Source organism: Pelobates fuscus, chromosome 2, assembly GCF_036172605.1.
Source record: "Pelobates fuscus isolate aPelFus1 chromosome 2, aPelFus1.pri, whole genome shotgun sequence".
Classification (NCBI taxonomy): domain Eukaryota; kingdom Metazoa; phylum Chordata; class Amphibia; order Anura; family Pelobatidae; genus Pelobates; species Pelobates fuscus.
In genome coordinates, this window is record NC_086318.1 from 418,810,469 (window position 1) to 418,836,425 (window position 25,957).

The 25,957-nt window shown below is 42.0% G+C and overlaps 1 protein-coding gene across 3 annotated transcripts in view; it reads left to right on the forward strand.

The window, feature by feature from the left end:
• The first annotated feature begins 3,257 nt into the window (after positions 1-3,257).
• LOC134586005 (retinol dehydrogenase 7-like) overlaps positions 3,258-25,957 on the forward strand; it is a 35,933-nt gene continuing 13,233 nt past the window's right edge. The window contains exons 1-3 of one of the 3 annotated variants that reach the window (XM_063441507.1): positions 3,258-3,312; positions 5,896-6,318; positions 22,540-22,692. In XM_063441507.1, the coding sequence (XP_063297577.1) occupies positions 5,964-6,318; positions 22,540-22,692 (508 nt within the window). In that variant the 5' untranslated portion in view covers positions 3,258-3,312; positions 5,896-5,963. Of the gene's footprint in view, positions 3,313-5,129; positions 5,167-5,546; positions 5,614-5,895; positions 6,319-22,539; positions 22,693-25,957 lie in introns of those variants that run through there. The other 2 variants (XM_063441506.1, XM_063441505.1) reach the window with 2 other exon arrangements.

The window sequence follows — 25,957 nt, forward strand, 5'->3', positions numbered from 1 at the left end:
GGGAGTGTATCTGTCTGGCCTCCAGGCTCCTCTAGAAACGCTGACATATTGCTTCATATGCTGCGTGGAAAGTAGCTTCCCAGCTTCGGATGGTTTCTGTGGCGTCCGCCATTTTGGAGAGACCACGTTGCAGGTCCCTTAAGAGTAGTCGGCAAGTAGCAATCATGAGGTAAGTGCTTGCTTGGTGGAGACTGGGATGACCCACGCCGGCCCAGAGGGGGAGGGAAGGGTAATGGGACTTTGGCGTTTCCCCTTGAGGGCGCAGTGTCACCGAGGATGAGGGTTTGGCCGCCTGTATGCATGTATGTCTCTGTATGTATGTATGTATGTCTCTGTATGTATGTGTCTGTATGTATGTATGTATGTGTCTACATGCCTTTACGTCTTTGTATATATGTTTCTGTATGCCTGCATGCCTGCATGTCTCTGTATCCCTGTATGTCTCTGTATGTGTGCATGTCTCTTCTTGTATATCTCCGTGTGACTGTGTCTGTATGTCTCTGTGTTACTGTTTGTGTATGTCTCTGCCTGTGTGTCTATATGTCTCTGCCTCCATATCTATGTCTACATGGCTTGGAAGAAAATACACACAAAGGGATCTGGAGGGGAGGGACACACAAAACGCACTCAGGGGAGAAATGGCCACATAGAGGGTGGAGAAAAAAACAAAGAAAGGGGCTGGGGGTAAGAGACACAAAAAGGGGCTGGGTGTAAGTATGAGACATACAAAGGAGGTTGTAAGACACACTAAAGAGGGAATAAAATACATTAAAGCACAAAAGGGGTAATACATTCAAAAGAGGGGATATGAAACACTAAAGAAAGTAAGAAACACAAAACGTGGGGGGGGGGGGTGTTACAAGACAAGACACACAGGTGAAGATGCACTTTTTTTGGGGGGGGGGGGGCGTCAAAATGCATCTTCGCCTATGTAGCTAAAAATCCTTGCACCGGTATCAACCCTTTTGCCTGTCCTTCTCTTTCCAGGCAAGTAAAGACCCCTGTGCATGTCCTAATTCTTCCAGGCAGAACTTCACTTTCTTTATTGCACAGTCCGTTTAATTTAGAATGTCTTCTCTCCTGCTCTGTTAATAGTCTGCTGGACTATAAAAACTTATTAAGTAAGTTAATATCTGATTAAAAATTAAACCATTGTTTTCATGCAGGCTGGGAGGTGTGGCTAGGTGTCACATCCAGGGGAGGGCTGGCAGCCTTAGGCCTGGGGGGCAAAACCAGTCAAGTGGCCCATTGCGCCACCAAATCAGTTCACCATCCATGCTCACCTTTTCCTGGTTTTATAACGGATATTGATGATATGCTAATCAGTAGCTCTTTGCATACTCCTTCACGGCTCTGACTTTCAATGTTGTCAGAGCACAGGCTGAGAATCTCTGAGCCTGTGCTCTGACTCACTAACTGAGCGCCGGAACCACGAGGGAGAGGATATGATCTGACTGCACCTACTGCTGGTGCGCACCAGTGGACCACCAGCGAATCGTTTAAATTAAATATGCTGGTGTACCCAACTTGTGAGCTGTGTTGGCCGCCGGGTGCCTCTGTTGTAATGGCACCCTGCGTGACCGCACAGCTTGCCCACCCCAACGGCTGGCCCTGCTGACACACACTGACGTTACTACTTAGACAGGCCTCAATATTAATACAGACATCAGAGTAAACACCAATAAACTGTGGAAACAGAGCTGATCACCCGAAATTTATAAAGGTTTGCTTAGAGGATTTATTGTAAGATTAAATCATGCCTCCTCCTCTCTCTCCCCATGCGCTGCTCTGTAGGCTGGGAGGAAGTGAAGAGTAATCACAGTCTCCCAGCACAACGCCACCTGTGGCTGCATGGGGAACAGCTGTTTAATGTAATGCTTGCAGGACGGCCAGCTGCCGCAGAACCTCTTTGTTCCTGTCTCTGCAAAGGGCTCCACCCTCCCCTCTTCTTACTCCCCCTCTTCTTACTCCCCCCTCCTCTTACTCTGCCCCTCCCCTTACACCCCCCTCCCCTTACTCCCCCCTCCCCTAACTCCCCCTCCCCTCTTACTTCCCCCCTACCCTCTTACTCCCCCCCTCTTATTATCCCCCCTCCCCTCTTCTTACTCCCCCTTCTTCTTACTCCCCCCCTCACCTCTTCTTACTCCCCCCTCTTCTTACTCCCCCCTCCCCTCTTCTTACTCCCCCCCTCCCCTCTTCTTACTCCACCCTCCCCTCTTCTTACCCCCCTCCCTTCTTCCTACTCCCCCTCCCCTCTTCTTACTCCCCCTCCCCTCTTCTTACCCCCCCTCCCCTCTTCTTACTCCCCCTCCCCTCTTCTTACCCCCCCTCCCCTCTTCTTACCCCCCCTCCCCTCTTCTTACTCTCCCCCCCTCCCCTCTTCTTACTCTCCCCCCCTCCCCTCTTCTTACTCTCCCCCCCTCCCCTCTTCTTACTCTCCCCCCCCTCCCCTCTTCTTACCCCCCCTCCCCTCTTCTTACTCTCCCCCCTCCCCTCTTCTTACTCTCCCCCCCTCCCCTCTTCTTACTCTCCCCCCCCTCCCCTCTTCTTACTCTCCCCCCTCTCCCCTTCCCTCTTCTTACCCCCCCTCCCCTCTTCTTACCCCCTCACCCTGTAGTGTGGCCGAGCTCTTCTCTGGTCCGCGGTGCCCGGCCGGAGTGATGGGAAGGTGCACGCTCAGTGTGCACTTCCTGTCAGTCCGGCCAGTTACAGGAAACAGAAACTCCGCGCGGAACGTGAGTTTCTGTTTCCTGTAACCGGCCGGACTGACAGGAAGTGCACACTGAGCGTGCACCTTCCCATCACTCCGGCCGGGCACCGCGGACCGGAGAGCAGCTCGGCCACGCTATAGGGGAGGGGAGAATCTGTCCTGCAGCCGCCTGAGGCTCTTTACAGAGCGCTCAGGCGGCTGCAGCATTTAAAGAGCCGGCCCGCCACGGCCGGTCTTAAAAGGATTTAGGGCGGCCTGGGGGGCAATTGCCTCCCTGCCCCCCCGGCCCACCCCGCCCCTGGTCACATCCTGTTCTGTTCTGCGGAGATGTCTGACCTTGGCTTCTATTGTCCAGTAGTCTTTTTACAGTTCTTGTTTAGTTTTTCTTGTTTTTTCTGGTTTTCTATTCCATGTCTGGTTTTCTTTATGCTAGGTTTTTCTGGGTTCATTCTTTTATTCCATTCCTGGAATTCCCAGTCTCCTGGATTCCTTTAACTGTTTGTGTTTTTTTGTTGCCACACCTGTTCTTTGCCATTTAATCATTTTTGTTTCAGTCTGTTCCTGCAGGCAGTGGTTACATTCCTCTGCACATTCCCTTGCAGGTAAGTGCTGTGTGTATTTTATTGTTGTTTATTTAGTCATGCATATCTAGGCAGTTAGGACACACTGTAATAGGAGTACTCTGGCGCAGTGGTGGGCTGCATAAATCTTGGCCATTTATGTATGTCTAAATCTCCAATGTTTTACATATATAGTACTTGGTTATGTCTCCTTGTTTTGCCTTGCATCTCTTGTCTTGTTTTATTTTGTCTTCCCAGTTCATGTACAGTCATGTCCTGTTCATGTTTTCCTCATGTCTTGTGTACATGTTCTGGGTTCTGCTTTCTGTCCTGCTCCGGTTATGGGTTCTCCTAGTCTTGTCTTGTTTTCTTGTTTGGTGCCTGTTCTAGTCTTGCCTTGTTTCTGTACTGGATACATATCTTCTGCAGAGCCTCCCTATCCATATCCTGGGAGGTCTGCATATTTTCATCTGCTCCTGGGATCCGCAGAAGCTGCATCCGGGCCCTGGCATGTGGCGGCACAAACACTGGTGCTCAATCAGGCAGCCCCTGATAGTCATTTCCACTCTGAGACTCCCATCATCAGGCACTCAGGGGTCCCGGTCTTCGAACCGCCACCCGTGACACTAGGGCTCCATAAACAGAAACAAAAGTGGCAGAGAATTAAGCAGGAAGACGGCAAGGGCTTAATCTATCTACCAAAACTGCTTCACTAAGCTAAAGCTGTTTTGGTGAGTATAGTGTGCCTTTAACTTGTGAAAACACTGTAAATAAATGATAATCTCATAGTAAGTATGTAGACAACAATATTATTATGAAATGTGACTCTGATGAATGGTAAGTCTAGGGAACATATACCATAAGAATGCAAAATGTTCTGTTTTGTTCAAAAATATGCAAAACACATGTAGAATATATGCAAACACATGACTAGGTGACTTGGAATGTTTAACAAATAGATGACGCTGTGACAAAATGTCCCTGTGGGTGTTTGTCATTCCATTATGGTTTTCAACCAATAAATGGCACTGTACCACACATTGTCCCGGTGGGTGGTTGTGGTTTTATCAGACACCCCAAAGAAAACATGCAAAAGAAAATACATGTATTTTTTTAATGGTTAAAGAGGAAAACATACATTAGAATGGAAAGTTCCTTTAAGCAGACATGTCACCTTTGGATGGTCACTACAAATGATCATTAACCATCCTCCTGCTTCCCTGGCCCACCTTCCCTTATAGCAAGATCCTTCAGCTGTCTCTATTCTTAAAGGGACACTATAGGCACCCAGACCACTTTAGCTCATTGAAGTGGTCTGGGTACAGTGTCCTAGTCCCACTTAGTCCTGCAATGTATATCATTGCAGTTTTAGAGAAACTGCAGTGATTACATTGCAGGACTAAGACTGCCTCTAATGACTGTCAATCAGAGATTCACTAGAGGCACTTCCTGCTTGCTAGGTGCGTTTTGGTCATCTAACTGACACTGGACGGCCTCACGCTCTCCAGCGTCAGTTAAATCCCTATAGGAAAGCATTGCAGCAATTATGCGTTTGTGGCTTTGCCACGCATGCGTATTATCCCCACACAGCGGATAAAATTGGAGGAGGCAGAGCGCTGACCAAGCACGGAGGCAGTACAGCGCTGGAATCGGATAAGTGCTGAAAGGGTTTTTAACCTTTTCAATGCTGGGGGGAGTAGGGAGCTATAGTGTAAGGAATACAGATTTATATTCCTTTCACTACGGTATCCCTTTACCTATTTAATTACTTATCAAGAAGTAATCCCCTCATCTCTGTGCATTACATGGGTATTGTTTTTTGGCAGGGGAGAGGTCCGGGGAGGAGAGATGTATCTGGGTGTCATCAGCGTACAAGTGGTAGTAAATCCAAAATAGGTAATAAGTTTGCCAAGAGAGGCAGGATAAAGTTCATACATTTGGATGGATATTCTTTACTCATTTTTAGGGACAGACAGTTTGCCAAAATCTTATACTCTACATTTCAATCTTCACAAACCTACTGCTCAAATTTCTATTCATTTCCTTCCATCTAGAGATTGCCCCTGCACCTGACCTTGCTCTGTAATAAAGCCCCACATTTTTACCATCACTAACCACCCTCTTTATTCGCTGGTCCACCTTCCTTTATCACATGATCCTTCAGCTGTTTCTAATCTTAACTATTTAATGACCTTTACAAGATACACAGTATTGACATACGTTCCCTCATCTCTCTATTACTTCTAAACAACCCCTGCTACCTATTGTATCAACTCCCCTTTATTACCTATAGATTGCAAGCTCATTTTTTTCTCGTATTAACTCACTGTTCCCTCTGTGTCAGTAAGTGTTCATTATTTATCTGAATTCCTTCTGTTGTCCAGCATTGCTATATAAATACCAAATAATCCTATGTAGTCCTGCTTCCTCTGAACTGCAAACTGTCTTTATTTCATTTGTGAATATGAACAATGTTCTAACTAGTTTTTAAACCTTGTTTGTTTTGGATTAAATCTTGCAACCTGCTTGCCAGCTCCCCAGTTTTCTGTATAGTGAATCATTTAGAGGAGGCTGTAACCAGAGCTAAGGGGTGTGTGTGTCTCAGCAGTCTTTGTTGTCTTTCAGCATTTAGAAACCCGAGCAATCTCTCTCCGAATACAAAGTGGCGTTCTGGAACTCGCCAGCTAGACATCATGATTCTGAGCTCTTATTGCTGGGAAGTAGAAATCATTGCCTGCGTTGTCTGCTTACTTCTTCTCATCCCGATATACCATCGGCTCACGAGCAGACATGTTGTCTTGGATCCAGAAGGACGAGCTGTGCTCATTACTGGCTGTGATTCGGGGTTTGGGAACATGCTGGCTCACAGACTATTGAAAATGGGCTTTACAGTTTTTGCAACCTGTCTGTATCCTGAAGGCGAAGGAGCTCAGTCATTGATTAATGGTTACCCCTCAGACCGAGTAAAGGTAGTACGACTTGATGTGAGCAGCGATAAGGAAATGGATCATGTCAAACAGTATGTGTTAAACAACCTGCCTGAAAAAGGTAACTTTTAAATAGTACTCATTTAACACAAACTATCGTGCCTTGCAGGTGCACTTGAGGAAAGTGTAGGTAAAGTCTTACAAGGTTGCTCATTAAACCCTGGTTTGCATTGGAAACTAAATTGCAACATTTAAAGGGACACTCCAGTCACCCAGACCACTTCTGCCCTTTGGAGTGGTCTGGGTGCCAACTCCCACTACCCTTAACCCTGCAACTGTAAATATTGCAGTTTTCATAAACTGCAATAATTACCTTGCAGGGTTAAGTCCTCCCCTAGTGGCTGTCTACTAGACTGGTTTATAGTCCAGGTTTTCTATGCTATAGCGTCGCTGGACGTCCTTACGCTATTTAAGAACCTCCAGCGTCGCTAAAATCCCCATAGGAAAGCATTGAAAGCATTTTCAATGCTTTCCTATGGAGAGGTCTAATGCGCGTGTGCGGCCTTGCCGCGCATGCGCATTAGGTCTCCTGCGCATGTGCAGTCTCCCCCGTCGGATGTAGGGCGGACCCTAAACCAGTGCCAACATCGGCGTTCTTCTCAGGTATGTCACTGAAGGGGTTCTAACATCGGATGGGGGTGGGATGGAGAGGGGACCTGCAGTGCCAGGAAAACAATGGTTTCCTGGCACTGGAGTGTCCCTTTAAGCAAAAGGTGCTGATTTGGATTTCATCTTTCAGATCAGCCGTTGTTGCAGATTTAGCACACGTTTTGATTTATACAATTTTATTAAATAAAACCTTTTAGGTCATCCTTTGCACTGTGTTTCAACTATCCGGGAATCAGACTGTTTAAATTCTTGATTTTTCTGCAGTATTATAATAGTTAGACACTATAGGCACCCAGATCACATCATTTTATTGAAGAGGTGTGGGTGCCATGTTTTAACCCTGCAGCTGAAAACATTGCCATTGAGCAAGACAGCCACTAGAGGCATTATTGGGGAAACCGCAGAATAAAACTAAGCTATGTGTACCAGATGGTCTCAGAAAGACCATCTGATTGGTGCAGTGTGGCGTTCTGCCGCGCATGCGCATTAGCCTCCAAATGCTTTATGGGAAATCATTGGATTGACTTAGATCATCTATTTTGATGGTGTTGATTAAGGAGATGGGGCCAGCCATGGAGACCTGTACAGCAAGGGGGGAAAAAAGTAAGTCAAACTATTTTTTATTTTTAATACTACAGATGGGGGCTGGAGACCTAAACAGCCATCAGGAACGATAGCGTTAGGCATACACATTTGTATTCCTAACGCTATAGTGTCTCTTTTAGTTCTGAAGCAATCTGATACTCACAGGGTTATTTACTAACGTGAGAATTCCAAGTAACTTTTCAAACCGACTTAGAGAATTTTTCTAGTTTTCAATAGTTTGACTTTAGATTTGAAATTTACTTTGAATTCTCACTTTACTCAAAAAACTATGATGTTTCACAACAGGAAAATTGCAAAGCGTATAGAAAGTTTCTATCATTTTTAAGAATAATTTTAATAATTTATTTTAATAATTAAACAATAAAAATAATTATTTTTATTGTTTACATGTTTGTCATTGAAATGGTTAATAGTTACGTCCATAAAGCTGTATGTGTTCCAGCCATAACATCATTAAGGTCTTATTGGGTTATTCACTAAACCAAGAATTGAGAGGACTGACTTGAGAATTCTACATTTTAGGACAAAACAAAAATTGGGAAAATGTATTCTTTATCTCCTTTTATTTTGACTCCAGTTCTAAAATTTCTCAGTCAATCCTCTGTAATTGCTGCCTTAGTGAGTAACTCTGAATTTATTCAAGGCTGTGCCAAGGTAGCCGTGCCAATGATATAAATGCAAAAAAAGTGATTATGAAGAAATCTTTCTCTGCTGTTTCTGGGAATGACATGTTCGGTCAGGATCTGTGGAGGTAGTGTCTATCACCGTTGCAGGTCCAGACATTCCAAGTGACTATTAATGCTGATCAATGCCAACATTATTTTTATTTTGACTAACATATCCTAGAGCTGATAGGTAGGTATTAATTACATTCTCAAACCAACCTCTCCGTTAACACTCTGTAATTATTAGCGCCCCTTGTATCAAGATGGCATCTACTTTCGTAGATAAATAATTCTCATATTATACGTTACACAAGCAACAGAAATAGTACTATGACTAGAGGACAAGATGTAGAATGTTCTTAACCCCTTAAGGACACGTGACAGAAATATTCCGTCATGATTCACTTTTATTCCAGAAGTTGTGTCCTTCAGGGGTTAAAGGGAGTTTTTAATCCTCATAACTGCTAGAGCTTGATTTAGCGATTTTTTTTTTTTATTTTTTTTTTTTTATTGTGCGAGGAGTCTATGGGTAAAGTTTGGCAACCCCCTTCCCCCCAGGGCTGTGAATTCCACTGGACCCTTTGATTATCTGTGTTACGTTCCAAACTAAATTACTGCAGTCCTCCCATAGAGTAAATAGACAAACTTGACGTAACTACTTCAAACTCTGAATTCCATCAAAGACTAATAAATGAATACACTGTGGACATAATAGGCAGCCCATTCTGTAATGGCATGCAGCATGGGTTTTATTTTAATTTTTTTCCTTGGATGTCCGTCCCTATTCACACTGCCTTCTCACCGATACAAAAATATTTATCTCTCATGTACAAATAAACAGAAAACCTTCTCTCTACCTGCATAGATCATGGAAGCATGTCATCAACACAGACTTTAACAAAAGACAAAATAGATGTAATCTTCGTACAGTGAACCACACGTATACACTAACACCATGCTCACACAACGACACAAATAACTCTACAAGCAATTTATAATATACTTAATAGCACATGTATAGTATAGTTTTGTACTAAATTAAACCGCATCTAATTTTTTATATATGTGATATATTACGACTCATTAGGCATGCACAATCTAGTTTTAAATCTAGATGCGTTATATATATATATATATATATATATATAATGTTGATTACTACATGGAATTTACAATCACTTTTTGCTGTCCATCTGGTACATGATAAGGAGCATAAATATCAAATGTATATTTGTAGGTAATGGATTATCACTAAGCAAAATAATTATTTATCCCTACGTTTTTTATTTAATTTTATATATATATATATATATATATATATATATATATAGATATATACAGGGAGTGCAGAATTATTAGGCAAATGAGTATTTTGACCACATCATCCTCTTTATGCATGTTGTCTTACTCCAAGCTGTATAGGCTCGAAAGCCTACTACCAATTAAGCATATTAGGTGATGTGCATCTCTGTAATGAGAAGGGGTGTGGTCTAATGACATCAACACCCTATATCAGGTGTGCATAATTATTAGGCAACTTCCTTTCCTTTGGCAAAATGGGTCAAAAGAAGGACTTGACAGGCTCAGAAAAGTCAAAAATAGTGAGATATCTTGCAGAGGGATGCAGCACTCTTAAAATTGCAAAGCTTCTGAAGCGTGATCATCGAACAATCAAGCGTTTCATTCAAAATAGTCAACAGGGTTGCAAGAAGCGTGTGGAAAAACCAAGGCGCAAAATAACTGCCCATGAACTGAGAAAAGTCAAGCGAGCAGCTGCCAAGATGCCACTTGCCACCAGTTTGGCCATATTTCAGAGCTGCAACATCACTGGAGTGCCCAAAAGCACAAGGTGTGCAATACTCAGAGACATGGCCAAGGTAAGAAAGGCTGAAAGACGACCACCACTGAACAAGACACACAAGCTGAAACGTCAAGACTGGGCCAAGAAATATCTCAAGACTGATTTTTCTAAGGTTTTATGGACTGATGAAATGAGAGTGAGTCTTGATGGGCCAGATGGATGGGCCCGTGGCTGGATTGGTAAAGGGCAGAGAGCTCCAGTCCAACTCAGACGCCAGCAAGGTGGAGGTGGAGTACTGTTTTGGGCTGGTATCATCAAAGATGAGCTTGTGGGGCCTTTTCGGGTTGAGGATGGAGTCAAGCTCAGCTCCCAGTCCTACTGGCAGTTTCTGGAAGACACCTTCTTCAAGCAGTGGTACAGGAAGAAGTCTGCATCCTTCAAGAAAAACATGATTTTCATGCAGGACAATGCTCCATCACACGCGTCCAAGTACTCCACAGCGTGGCTGGCAAGAAAGGGTATAAAAGAAGAAAATCTAATGACATGGCCTCCTTGTTCACCTGATCTGAACCCCATTGAGAACCTGTGGTCCATCATCAAATGTGAGATTTACAAGGAGGGAAAACAGTACACCTCTCTGAACAGTGTCTGGGAGGCTGTGGTTGCTTCTGCACGCAATGTTGATGGTGAACAGATCAAAACACTGACAGAATCCATGGATGGCAGGCTTTTGAGTGTCCTTGCAAAGAAAGGTGGCTATATTGGTCACTGATTTGTTTTTGTTTTGTTTTTGAATGTCAGAAATGTATATTTGTGAATGTTGAGATGTTATATTGGTTTCACTGGTAAAAATAAATAATTGAAATGGGTATATATTTGTTTTTTGTTAAGTTGCCTAATAATTATGCACAGTAATAGTCACCTGCACACACAGATATCCCCCTAAAATAGCTAAAACTAAAAACAAACTAAAAACTACTTCCAAAAATATTCAGCTTTGATATTAATGAGTTTTTTTGGTTCATTGAGAACATGGTTGTTGTTCAATAATAAAATGAATCCTCAAAAATACAACTTGCCTAATAATTCTGCACTCCCTGTATATATATCTATATATCTATATATATATATCTGGCAGCATTAAAATATTTTTGTTTTGCTTTGTTGATGATAGATGACGATCAATGCATGCTTTTCCAATTTTTTTCCAATCCATATCCTAACACAATGTGTTTGAGAGGTGTACTGAGCAGAGAAACTGACCACAATGTGTCGAGCACAAACAAAGAATGGTCATGCGTACACTGTGCTGGTGTCTGACCTGCCAGGAAGTATTGTCAAAATCACCTGACTTTAGGAATCAAACTGGTGTGGAATTGTGATTACCGAGTATCTTTTTGTTCCGGTGATGTACTCAGTCAGGGTTACAATATGGTAACCTATTTGGTTGCAATTATTTTGTCAATTATAAGTCTGTGCATGTCATTCACGGGGAAATAGAAGGGGACTGCCCCTACTTCATTCCTGGAATCTTTTTGCTTTGTTTGTTTTTCTTTTTTTTGTTTTTTCATGCTTATATATGGTAAAGAATCACTTTGGTGTGTGACTGTGGGTCAGGCAGTTGCAACCAAGTGCCTTCCTCATTTCCATAACAGCTGCTCATAATATTATAGAACAATCAAAGCACCATTTTTCCTGCAACACAATCTAGTGGTTATGGTGTCAGGAGTGCCCCTCCCTCCATTGTAAGTAGGCAAACCGTTTTAAAATGGGGATTTCCGAGCACCACAGCCTCTTCTCTGTTAGCTAATTGGCTGAGAGTGTTGGCAAGACTGGATTTGGCCACGCAGGAATTTTGCCATGAATTGCAACTCTAACATTGTGTAATAACAGATTTGAGTCATTTCTGAAGGATTTAGCTGGGCTAAATTACTTGCAATCCTACCGGAAAATGTGCGTTTATAAAATTAAAAAGTTCTTGTAACAACGACTTTTGCTAGTATGTATCGCTTTAACTAACAACCTGATCGAATCTATATTGCTTGAGAAAGCTATAAATAATCATTTACAATCGCTATTGAATTTAGATAGATTTGAATACCCTAAGAATCTACGTTTTAATCTCACTCTATAATAGCGATAACAAGCATGTACCTACTCTTGTCTTTGTAACTTTAAAAATTGTGCATGTTTTCTCACTGCCTTACTGATTACAAGCTGTGTATTTTGTCTTCTGTCACAAGCTGTTGGGGCGTGACAAGTTGTATGTAAATTATCTGCACTTCAAAAATAAAGAATTAAAAAAAAAAAAAAAAAATTAAAAAGTTGAAATACAAGTGATGAAGATTTTAGACTTGATAAAGGGGAGATCTGGCAAAAGCTTTGTTGTTTTATTCTTCCAATATTCTTTAAGTCCAATAAAAAGATACTACAGATATTATCTTTGGTTTACACCTGATGTCATAAATGACTTTATCAGCAGTACTACTCTGCAGGCCAAGGACATGTAAACTCGTACAGGTTACCAATGTTGCTTCACACCATGGTATGCTGCCCTTAGATTTTTACTGAAACAAGAATGAAAACAAAACCTGCTCATGTTTAGGAGACTTACCAAACAGGTTCTTCTTAAATATGCATAAAGTAGCTAGCTTAGCCAGTTCCACACAAATTTCTCTTAAGAGAGTTCATATGTGGAGCTGTAGTTGTAGAGGGACTCACAGTTCTACTTCTATTCCTTTAAACGTCTTTTGAAAAGTGTGCTTTTTATACATTTGTTAAAGACATGAGCGAGGCTGAGAAGCAAGAATTTTCCGGGTATGAATATCCACACACCGTATCTGACTGAGAGATATATGCCATGTAGTTTTTGGAAGGAGGGTGGAAGCTGATGTGGTTGAATTAGAATTATTCTCCATGCAACTCCAGAATTATGTGGATGGAATGTGACCACTGAAATCAACCAATGCTCAACGCTCATCGGTAGAATCTGTGCAACCCTTGGGTCGCAGGTGCGCAGCCCTTCATCCTTCCGAAGTAGACAAAATGAGTACCATTAAATTGGGTAATAGTAACAACCCCTGGACCCCAGCTATTGTTGGTGCCCAGTTTACCTACCCCTCCCCACTCCCCAGGTTACCGTAGCCCCCACCAGAGAGGCATACCTACCCTACTACCTGGGTTCTGGTTAAGATGAAACCACGACCTAACAGGAACAAATCAAGATGGACGCTTACTTGCCTGCATCAGGGACCTCGATGGAGGAGACACAGGTGGAAAAGGTCTTGGAATCTGAAAGGGCTTGATCTAACCTTATCCAGAATCTAGCAGGCTCGTTGTTACCAACCTGGGTTGGGAACATTAGGGAGGTCTATCCCTGTACACCGTCTAAAAGTTTGAGGGTTTCTTCATCACAGGGGACTGACTCTGAACACTACATGTGGTGCATGTGGTAGATAGACATTAGGTGCAGGTGCTAGTAAATTCGTGGGCTGGAGATGCAGAGTTTGGGAGCACAGTGATGCCTGCTTTATTGGTTCTTGCTGAATCTGCTCTCTTTTATGGTATTTCTGCCACACCATTCCTTGCCAAAGCGTAGGCTCACATATCCGTAGCTCCTGTCCAATGCATAGATAGGCTGCTCGGATGCCAGTTTTATGCTGTATAACTTTTAGTTTATCCCCTTATTTTCTGTTGATTAACCAGACCCAGTGAGTGATTAATATAGTGGCTACCACATGGATTCATATCGATGCCTATTGCAGCATAGGCACAGTTTGAATGATGATACTTAGATTCGTGTTTGTAATAATCTGTTATTGGCAGATAACCTTGCATATTGTCTATTATCACTTGTATACAATGTTGTTGATATTGAGATGGTCCACTCAAAAAAAACAACTCACATATTTTTCTTGTCCATTTTGCTTGGCATATCTTTTGTTCGTTATTGTGCATATAATGTATGGTATGTGATGTGAGAATATACAAATTAAAAGGAGAAAAAATAATCACTATTAACACATGCATATAGTCTGTAAAAGGGCTGCTTATTTCTGAAACGTTGACACTTGGTAAGTAACGTGTATCTAATGGAGAGTTGCATAACTGTGTCTATTTTTCCCAATAGCGATTGTACGCTTAGCCACAACAATAAAACTGTTGAAAGGTGAAGTGAATAACATTGATTATATCGTTACAATAGCCCCATGTCAAGTGGTGGGATATATTATGCACCAAGTGAACAGTCCGTTCTTAAATTCACGAGTTGGAAGCAGAAAAAAATGAGCAAGCGAAAACATCTGAGGGCCATTGACAAGGGCAAAATGGTAATGGCTGGCTCAGAGCAAAATGGCAAGTCTTGTGGGGTGTTCACGGTATGCAGTGGTTAGTAAATACCAAACGCTGTGCAAGGAAGAACACTTAATTTTATGTTTTATTAAATTTAAGCTATCTTCTTGTTTATGCCTGTTTTTGTATTTATTTATTTTTTTAGTTACAGTAATGTTAGGTTATAGAAAATACTTCCCTTCTCTTTTAATAGTGATTCCTATAAATCTCTCCCTCCTATCATGATTTATAGTATATTTTTGTATTGTCTGACTATTGAGTTGTTTAGACAACCCCCCCCCTCCTCCCCCCTTTTATCCTTTCAGACTATGAAGGTTACAGATTGATTTCCTCTTCTAACATTTTCCTTATCTAATTTACATGTGTATTTTACTAATTTTAAATTGGATTTAAGTAGATTTTAAAACTATAATGACTCTTAAGAATAACCCACAGACCCCCCCCCCCCCCAAGCCTTATAGTTTGGGGTAGTACTATAACCACTCCAAGTTTGTGAGTTGCATTTTTTTTAATGCTTCTTTATTATCTTTTAGTGTATGACAATATTGCTGTTTACTTTTATCTTTTGAAGATTTATGAAAGAACAATATATTTTGTTTGTGCAAGTATATCTATATAGGTTTTATTTGCTAAATACCACATTGGTGATTGTTCTACACCTGTATTACTGTCCAATGCTTGCACTCCTGTAAAATATTAGTTATGGCCCGGTGCTTGTCAGCAATATATATTTATTTTGCTGTCCTGATGAAAGCTGAAACGTCGACTTATGGAGTAAAGAATAATCTCTTTTATTTACAAATCCTGGTAGTGCTGATTATTTCGGTTATATATGTATATATACTGTGTGTGTGTGTATATATATATATATATATATATATATATATATATATATATATATATATATATGTTAAAAGGCCTGAACTTGTGGAGGCCTGAATTTGTGGGAGGAGTAAGTCCCCTACTTAAACTCCCAGCCCCTACTCACCTCTGCCTTTCAGCTGATTGTTTTGTCCCCATAGCAACCAGCACTTCTTGTCCAGCTTCCCTCCAGAATTTTTTCCTGTTTCCAGCAGTCAGACGTCCTGACCAGTCCTCTGTCCGTTTGAGGCCTTCCACTCGGTTCCCGGTCAAGGTACCCGGTTTCCGGTCACGAGACCGGCACGTTCACGTAAGTTAGGCGTAGGAAATAGCGCCCCGCTATTTCCCGCCGTTCGGGCCTAAAAACGTAGGGGTAGGCTCCCTCTATCATATTTGTACAAATACACGCTTTTTTAACCGATTTCAGTGTTCACGCCAAAACAGATGAACGCTCGGCACTTTATCACTGCTTTTACATATTCGTACGGAAACTACCTAATCTATTATTATTTATATACACAGTAATATTATTACGGGCATTCTCTTATTTCCGTTTGGTCACCCTGGACCAATCTATTTCGTACGATTAAAACACAAAAACACCTTGCTCTAAATCCATATTCGGCTAGTTCTTATTCAAATAGGCTACAGTATGCACTAAGTTCTATTTCACGAATTCTACTTTTCTTTACGTATATTCCCTGTTCGGTCATATTGCTACTGATACCTTTTTTTGTCAGTTTGGGGATATAATTAGCTTGTTTAAAAATCTGCCTTGTGATTTTCTTTCTGTTAACCAGTTAATTTGTTTTACTACTTTTTAAAATATCCACGTCTATCATAAACGTACGGTTTCTATACACTGTGGCAGGATGGCCAGGCTCGTCACAAACTTCAAATGCAACAGTCAGGATAAAATAGTACTGCAGTTTATTGTCACTTTCCACAATATATACAAGGTTGTGCTCTCCCACAAAATAAAACAAAAAGAAAATAAATCCTACTCCAACTTGGAGACTTACTAAACAGTATTACTAACTATCCAACTGGCCAGCTAATCTAGTTCCCAGTTTCAAACAAAATGAAATACAGCACTTTAAGCAGGTTTCACACAGTACCTTTGTCTCAGGCTTAACTGCCTCCTCTCTCCCAGCTGTTAGATTCTCTGTCTTCAGAGGCTAACCTTTTAAAACCCTAGTGCTGGTTAATTACATTCACCTGGTATATAACATTCAAGGGGTGACTCCCACCAATTAACCCCATCATGCTGGGAATAGAGAGCGCTCCAATCTATTACTAACATAGAAAGACTCTCTGACCTTGACACAACAAATATTTACCTATTAAACACTTCATTTTGTCACATATACTAATAAATACTGTTTATAAACACAATATCCGGCACATAAACGTCTGTACTATTCATTTTCCATATAAACACGCTGTCACATATTTTTGGCTTTACAAACTGCATCGGTTTATCGCTTTTTCTGCGTTAAAGTTGTTTATTTCAAGGTCTTTTATTACAGGAACAGGTATTGTATTTTATCACTTTGCATTATAAAGCCATAGGCCTAAAATGTTTACATATTGGGTTTTATTACTTACCTCCACACCTGTCGTTAACTATGGAATTTTTCTTCGGTTAACCCTTAGCTCCAGTATTATTCTAGGCTTCCCCCGGTTCTACACAGTTAACCGTTTCACATAACGTAATTTCTTTATGTCAAACCAAGGTATAGTTCACAACTCGTTTGTTACTACACCTCATATAAAACCTATCACGGTCTCAAGTTCATTACTACTTTTCCACAGGCTTACGCCCACGGTACGTTAATTCTTTACTATTATTTCTACTCAGACATACGGTCATACAGCCATCAGGCTCCGGTAAACACCAAAACCTGACCCGGTACTCAGCCATACCTTCAGGTACTTACGTCTATACCCAAATACGTCCAATCGTCACCCCAAGGCCTCATCCAGCCTTCTCACAAATATCTATTTCAGCCCAGTCACACACTTAAACCTTCCAGATCCCTCAATGCAGGATCTCACGTTGCGCCCCTAACAAACAACCTACTCCCAATTAAAATCATACGCCACCACGATACGCATAAATACGTCAACATCTGTCTTAAAGCCTCAGGACTCTTCCTCAAGGACAGCATAAGACGAGACTTACCACACTTATTACCACCAGAAGGTTCCAGATACCATTCGCAAGAAGTCAAGGTTAGTATCTACACAACATTCCAGTCCTCTCACCTTATCCTTAAATATACAATCGAACTGGCTACAGGGTCTAGGCTAATGCCTTAGCGCACCCTATCAGAAAACCCATCCCAGCGAGGCCTTCCACCCCCCCCCACCTCAACACGGAGGTACGGCCCCACGCCCAAATCATAGTTACAAGCCTCGCATGCCCTACTACAGGGCGCTAGTCAGGGCCTCACCTGTCACGGCCACACGTTTTGATTTCTCTCTACTGTCACCGAGAGGCCAACATCCCGCCACCACGTCTGTGGCAACTACGTCATAAGCCAAATCATAGGTAGAGCCTCTCACCGCCACTTGGCATTAGCAGGGCCTCACCTATCCAAACATTCAACAGTTAAGTTTTTCGCTTTGGCATCTAGCATTACAGTCCAGTTCTTCCATATACACCACCCCACATACCCCGCCTACTTACCTTACGCCCCTTCTAATATATCTTTCACATAATCATTCCTTTTAGAATGTCCCAAGAACCTATTCCAACCAAAGAATTGACAGAAGAAACTCCATTCAGGCCTACCAGACCCGGGTCCCCAGGCGAATCACTCACTCTTTCAACCCCCACGTCCTTGAGAGCATGGACTATTCCCAAAATTACGGCCGAGCTTAGGCTCAGGGGAATCCCCATTCCGGCCACAGCTAGGAAGGCTGAACTTTATAGGCTACTTACTCACCAAGCCCCCGAGCCCAGGCCAGGGACTAGCTCTCAAGGACAACCACCAAGCAACAGCACGGCCACCCAGGATACCCTGGCAGAGATCTTGGCCAATCTACAGACCCTCAATAGCAGGCTATCTAAGGTGGAAAGCGCCATCTCCTCCCCAGGTACTACCACGGTAGTCCCAGTCGCTTTCAAGGCTGTACCTACTATACCAACATGCCCTCCTATACTCCCCCCTCCAGCACCGGGCACAGCCATTACACCATTTGAGTCACCAGCACACTCCGTCCCTGACTCTATCAGGAAAGATATCCTAGACGGGAAGGATGTGTGTCTGGTGTCCTTGCTCATAGCCTCACAGGATGTACTTGAGAACAAGGCATTCAATTACGGTGATATCTCTGTGGTGCTCAAGACAAGGGATCCCAGGCTTAATCATCTGGTGGGTTATCTCACCACAGGGTTCACTAAAGGGTTTCTCACGGGTATTGTAGCCATTCCCCCAGGTACACTAGAATGCCCTAATCTCCAGTCAGCACGTTTAGACCCAGTCTCCATAGACACTCTCATTGCCTCTGAAATCACCAACGGTTTCATGATCGGCCCCTTCACCTCTTCACCATTCTCCCCCATTGGTATTGCTATTCACAAATATTCTAATAAAAAACGTCTAATTATTGATTTATCGGCACCGCACTCCTCTTTTGTTCCAAGCATAAACGCACTCATTCCAGCAGACGAATTCTCACTTCAGTACGTAACCATCGACGACGCCATACAGTCCATCATATCATCTGGTAATCGACCCTGGCTTAGCAAAACGGACATCACAAACGCGTTTAAATTACTACCCATGCACCCCTCACTCTGGCACTTACACGGTGTTAAATGGCGAGGGAAATATTACTTCTCTACACGACTCACTTTCGGTTCTCGAAGCAGCCCCAAACTGTTCGACATTTTCGCAGAGTCACTATGCTGGCTGCTTCTGAACGTCACCAGGTGTCACTCTGTTATCCACTACCTCGACGACTTTTTACTAATAGTGCCAGGGTCACCTTCACCCACAGCAATCAGAAGCACTACTGCACTATTTTCCACACTTGGAGTCCCTTTGTCCACAGCCAAAACTATAGGCCCCACAACTAAATTGACCTTTCTGGGGATAGAACTGGACTCGGTTAACCTCAGAGCTAGCCTCCCCCACGACAAACTGGCACGTTTGAGAGGGGAGATGACTTGTTCCTGCGGAATGATGTTTGCACTAGAAAATAACTTCAGTCCCTTCTCGGATCCCTGAACTTTGCGATGCACATCATTCTGCAGGGAAGGTCTTTCATATCCAGACTCCTTTGCCTGCTGCACGGAGTTCCGGACTCTGCCACAGTTTCTTTGGACCCCCACGCCAAGGCTGACTTAGCTATGTGGGGGAAGTTTTTGAAGGACTGGAATGGAATCTCCATGTTTATTCCCCCTCTCTCCACCTCTTCACCCATCATCCACACAGACGCAGCAGCCAATACCGGTTTTGCAGCCATTTTTGGGAACCACTGGTTCAGGGGCCATTGGCCCACTGATTCGGATGCCTTGCCAGGATTCAGAGAGACCTCAGCACTATTTGAAATTTATCCCATTGTGGCGGCCGCACACACCTGGGGTCATCTCTGGTCTGGCAAGGCAGTCAAATGCTACTCTGATAACTCGGCAGCTTGCGAAATCGTGAACAAAGGGCGATCATCTTCCCTGACCATCATGCGGCTGATTCGCAAGCTGACCTGGTTGGCAGCATCCGGCCAGTTTCACTTAGTTTGTTTTCACATCCCGGGTATTCACAACACGGCCGCTGACGCTCTCTCGTTCTCAATTTCAGGCATTTTCTCAGGCACTCCCAACGGCTCACCTACAACCATCCAGGACACCACGGTTCCACGATCTAATCCTGGATTAAGCACACTCTTGAACCACGCTAGAGCACTCACTCACCAAGCATTATCACCAAACACGGCTATCACTTACAATAGGGCTCTTAATATATTTAATAAATTCACAGCAGAGTTCGGTTTACAAGGTGACTTCTCTATTCAAACCATGGTGGCTTTTGCCTCTTTTTTCTACCTACACCTTAAACTATCTCACAACACCATTAAACTATATCTCACGGGGGTCCAGCACCACAGCCTCACCTTTTTTTCCTAACAACACACCTTTCCTGTCTTCATACCCCGTCAAAAAGGTTTTGAAAGGAATATCAAAGGTTTCACCTCCACTCTCTGCTAAGTGACCTGAAGATAGGACCATCTATAGGTAATCTAATGGTAATCTCCTTGACACAGCCCCATTCGACATCGGCACAAATACGGTGATCAAATCTGCTTTATATCTCGCTTTCTATGGTTTTCTCAGACCTAGAGAGTTCACCGTAATTTGTCAAGGAGATACGAAGCTAAGACTTAAAATATCACACCTCACTAAAATAGAGGATCACTACCAACTTTCGATCCCTACAACTAAAACCAACCGGTCACTACACCCTACTATAATTCCTCTCTTCCCTACTGATAATGCCTGGTGTCCGGTAAAAGTACTAGACCACCTACGGTCAACTCTGCACGGTCACCTACTGGACTCTCCGCTCTTAACACTACAAGGGCACCCGTTAACCACAGCAAAATTGATGGTTCATATCAGAATTCTGTTATCTAAGCTCGGACACAACCCGATTGCATTCTCTAGGCACTCCTTCCGTATAGGAGCAGCCTCTAGCACTAACACACCGGTCCATATCATCAAGAGACTGGGGCGGTGGAAATCCTCCATATATACTGCATATATTCCACAGCCGGAGAAAGAGCTTCGCCAAGCTTTCAGCAACTTGGTTTTGTAAAAAATGCAATAAAGTGTGTATTTCTCGAATTTATCTTTTTGCCCTCTTTTATTTACAGGCCCACTCATACGTTGGTTTCGGCACACCACAACCAACTTTGCTCACAGTTACTATCCATTATGTATTTAAATTCCGAGCACAAGTTAAAAGGCCTGAACTTGTGGAGGCCTGAATTTGTGGGAGGAGTAAGTCCCCTACTTAAACTCCCAGCCCCTACTCACCTCTGCCTTTCAGCTGATTGTTCCCACCCACCTACACCCTGTTATAATTACATTCTCCTTGGTGGGCCCTCTTTTATTTACAGGCCCACTCATACGTTGGTTTCGGCACACCACAACCAACTTTGCTCACAGTTACTATCCATTACGTATTTAAATTCCGAGCACAAATATATATATATATATATATATATATATATATATATATTTTTTTTATAATAAGGGTATTTTAATAATCACTTATACACATTGTTTCTATTTATTGCTTTGATGCATGTTATAGATTGTGATACATGTATAGGATATTTAAATAGTTTGCACACCAATTTATCAAATATTCAACCAGTGAACCAACGTCAGGATCGCAGACACACAATACTCATTGGTGCACCTGGGGAGCAAAGGCTAGCCTGTCGGATAATGCACCCTACCACACTGTCCAGGAATGGTTTGAGAAACAAAACCAAACAAAGAGTTTGTGGTGTTGCGTTGGCCTTCAAATTACACAGATCTCAATCCAATTGAGCATCTGTGGGATGTGCTGAAACAACAAATCCGATCCATGGAGGCCTTGCCTCGCAACTTGCAGAACTTATAGGATATGCTGCTAATGTCTTGGTGCCAGATACCATTGGACATGTTCAGGGGTCTTGTAGAGTCCATGCCTCGATGCATCAGAGCTGTTTTGGCAGCACGAGGGGGACCTACACGATATTAGGCAGATGGTTTTAATGTTGTTGCTGAACAGTGTATACACGTGTCTTTATTCTTAGCTACTATAATAACTTATCCAAGTGGATACAGCCAGTGTGCAAACCAAAAATAAAAAAATAGCGGCTTCACTGTATTAACAGCAAAAAGCAAATTAACAAAATTAAACACTAGCAACAGTAATGTGTTTCCACTCAATTAAAGTAACTGACGGTAAATTAAAATAATGTCTCCATTTATGGCACCTGTATATTCTGTGACACTGCAAAATTGCAGTGAAATGATGTGTGTAAAGATAAAGCGGGCTATAGTGTTATGGTGTTTGGAGTGTTACTATGAAGAATCAACCACTAGGGTAAAGCCATGCACATAATACAAATGATCAGTTATAATACTGATTATTCATGGATATTATGTGATCACATTAACACAGTAAATATTCATGAGGCTCATATTTTATACGCCAGTAGAATTATTTCATATTTTATTGTGCTATTCATAGATCAGTGATCCTAAAGCAATTATATAGAACATCTACATCTTTATGGTAAATGATATGACTGTGTTTAAGGGATTGTTTCTGCTTACATTGTTAGCAAACTTTTTATAATTTTAATATTGTGTATTTATTCCATTCAGGATTGTGGGGCATTGTGAATAACGCTGGCATATCCACTTGGGGTTTGTCAGAATGGATGTCCATTGACCAGTACAAAAAGCTAGTTGACGTGAATTTGCTTGGAACCATCAGGACTACATTAGCCTTCACTCCACTTGTAAGAAAAAGCCAAGGTAAGATCTGCAAAGTTTCATTTAACATGATTTCAACCATTGCTCTGTTTATATATTTTGGCATCCAGATACAGTTTTACAAAATAATACTCATAGCAGCTAACTCTTTCTATTACTTTTTTTTTTCAAAGGACCACTATAGTGCCCTGAGGTTGGCCCCACCCTCAGGGTCCCACTCCCGCCGGGCTGAATGGAGAGGAAGGGGGTTAAAAACTCACCTTTCTCCAGCGCCGGGCTCCCTCGGTACCTGGGACTCTCCTCCTCCTTTGGCCGTCATCGGCTGAATGCGCATGCGTTCAATGCTTTCCTATGGACGCTGGCATCTTCTCACTGTGAAAATCAGTGAGAAGTGCGGAAGCGCCTCTAGTGGCTGTCAATGAGACAACCACTAGAGGCTGGATTAACCCATTTGTAAACATAGCAGTTTCTCTGAAACTGCTATGTTTACAGCTGCAGGGTTAACCCTAGATGGACCTGGCACCCAGACCAATTCATTAAGCTGAAGTGGTCTGGGTGCCTATAGTGGTCCTTTAATTAAAATGATACTACAGGCATCAAAATAACTTTAACTTTATGAAGAAGTTATGGTGTATAGATTATGCACCTTCAACCTTTCTGCTGGTGTGTGTGTGTGTGTGTGCGTGCATGCGTTCGTTCGTTCGTTCGTTCCAACCTCTGGCACTCAACCTTTAAACGTACATTCCAGTAACCGAACCCGGGTGCCTCTCAGCAGTAGTATATTTGAAATGAAGACAGGAGCACTCTTGGATTTCCAAACGTGTTATTCCAAAAAAATCACCACCTCTACATCAACATTTCGACCCTTCAGGGTCTTTATCAAGGAACACTCCAGACCCCTGAAACACTTTAGGCATGTCCTCTTATTTTTATTTTACAAAAAGTGTAGATTTCAATAGAAACCGGCATTTTTGTAGAGTTGGCATAACAATCGAATAACCACCAGGTTCAGAGAAGAGTTTTATTGACCGAGCGAAGCAACTGTTCCACAGTTAGCAAGCAAAGTCTGCCAGGGTCATAAAAGCAAGGGTCTTTATATATTAGAAAGATTAACCATGATCCTTTAGAATATCTCGTTAAATGGGCATTGTTCATATAATCCAAGTTTTAACTTTGAGCGAACATTAAAAGTTACAAAATTTCTAATGTAAATCACACAACCGATCCTGTTACTTCCTAATCAGTGGAACTAAACTCAAGACCACTTCTGGCTATGAATAAAATTATTATTATTTTTATTTTTTTTTGTGTGCCAATGATGGAACTCCATATTACAAGTGGCACTATCCGTACTTGCCTCTCTCCTATTGTTTCATCTTCTCTAGGGACTACTTTGTCTTATGTATTTTTCCTACGCTTGACAATCTTGGCAAAGGATAGAGCTTAAGTCTGCTTCATTTCCTGTGTCGAAGAAAGTTTTCCCACAACACTCGCCCTCAATGATCAAATGCAAGCAATTCGTTCACCAGTCAAGGTTGTGGGTTTTGGCAACAGAATCCTTTGAAGCAGAATCCTTTGATACAGAAAAATTTATGGCACTTTTTTTTCTTTTTGGAACACTATTTTTGGAAACTGCAAAATGTAGAGGGACACTCGGGGCACGAATTTCATCTTAATTTAGTTATGGCGTGAGGAGGTTCCAAGCGAATTCTTGCTTAAAGGGTTTAACAGCCTGCCAAACGGCACCCAATTACATTGCCCTGTTGATTTAATCAGGATGCTTATGATCTGAGAGGATCACCTGACCATTGCAGCCTATCTGTAGTGCCACATTCTAAAAAGTGATTGGGGAAATAAATGCATTTTGTTTTCTTCTGCATTTCACAGTGGAAAGCTGCTGATAGGCTTAAAGCAAACTCTCAGCCTAGCAGCAGCTCGCAGTCCCAGGCATTCCGATTGAAGCCTTGTATATCTGCATAGGAAGTTTTGGAGTAGAACAATTAAGCTTGCTTTTGCAGACTCTGTTAAACCATGCATGTCTTTGCACCGTAGTTATGGTGCAAGTAGTGATCCTTTAAATTAGAAACTTGAAAGCAACTTTGTCTTTCTGTCTTTCTTTTGACTAATGTATTGTGGGCTCATTAAGCAAACTGCAGATATCATGTCAGAAGAAAATGGCGGCACTTGGATAATGAGGTTTAACACTAGGAAAAAAAGTAAATGGTTTGTACTCCCCCATTGTCTTTGGTATGTATTGGGATACAAGCGGCCATAAGGAAAGAAACTGAAATGGAGGAAAAAAAGGACAATGTTGCTTTAAGTAAGCATGTGCTTGTAAAATTTGGATATATACAACCCATATAAATTTAATAAATAAAACACTAAAAAAACAGAATTTTAATTTTTTGGAGGTGTGTACCAAAAACTGCTTGCAAACGCTGCAGTTCTTCAGTCTGCAACCTTTACAAGCCCTTCCCATTCTTCCCATGTCTAATTATATTTAATTCTTTATTTTTGTAGTGCATAGATAAATACACAGGTTTGTAAGGGCATATCCACAATGGTTAATGCGACAAGGAAAATTGCATATATGTGACAGGACATTTTGAGAGACTTGCACTTTTTTTTTGGTTCAACATCAGGATTGAAAGTTCTGTCTAAATTCAGCATTCAGTAAAAGCAGAGGAAGAGAGGGCTTGATGGACATGGAGAATACCATTGTACAGCGCTACGGAATCTGATGGCGCTATATTAATAATAATAATCATGTGATGCTTCATGTGCTGTGACCGAACGTCCTGTCATTTAGACAGTGAGCCGACAAATTGACTGTCATTGTTCATTCGTGTTTGGATGATATTCGGTTATTGTGTTCGGTTCTTGCTGCGGCTGCATCTTGCAGTTGTTTAGTAGATAGTGCCCTAATTCCCACAGTATTAGGGCACTATCTACTAAAAAACCTAAGACAGAAATTGGTCTTTTAGCCAACTTTACTAATACCAAGTAAAAATTACTATAAAATGAATTAGTTCTGATTTACAGAGTACAGAAAATGTCTAGGATTTCAGTTTATTTTGAAAGTTACAGGTCAGAAAATACAAGGAGTAAAATAATTTGAATGTGAAACAATTTTAGAAGTTGGTATGTTTGTCTAGTAAGCTTAATAGCCATCACAGAAAACAAAATGCCACACAAAAAGTGTATAAATGTGTATTTCGTAAAGTTGATACGTGATACTCCTGTACAAAACCCTATATAGCAGTTGCATTTGCGGAGTACAACAATAGCCCCCTTGTATGCCTTTGCC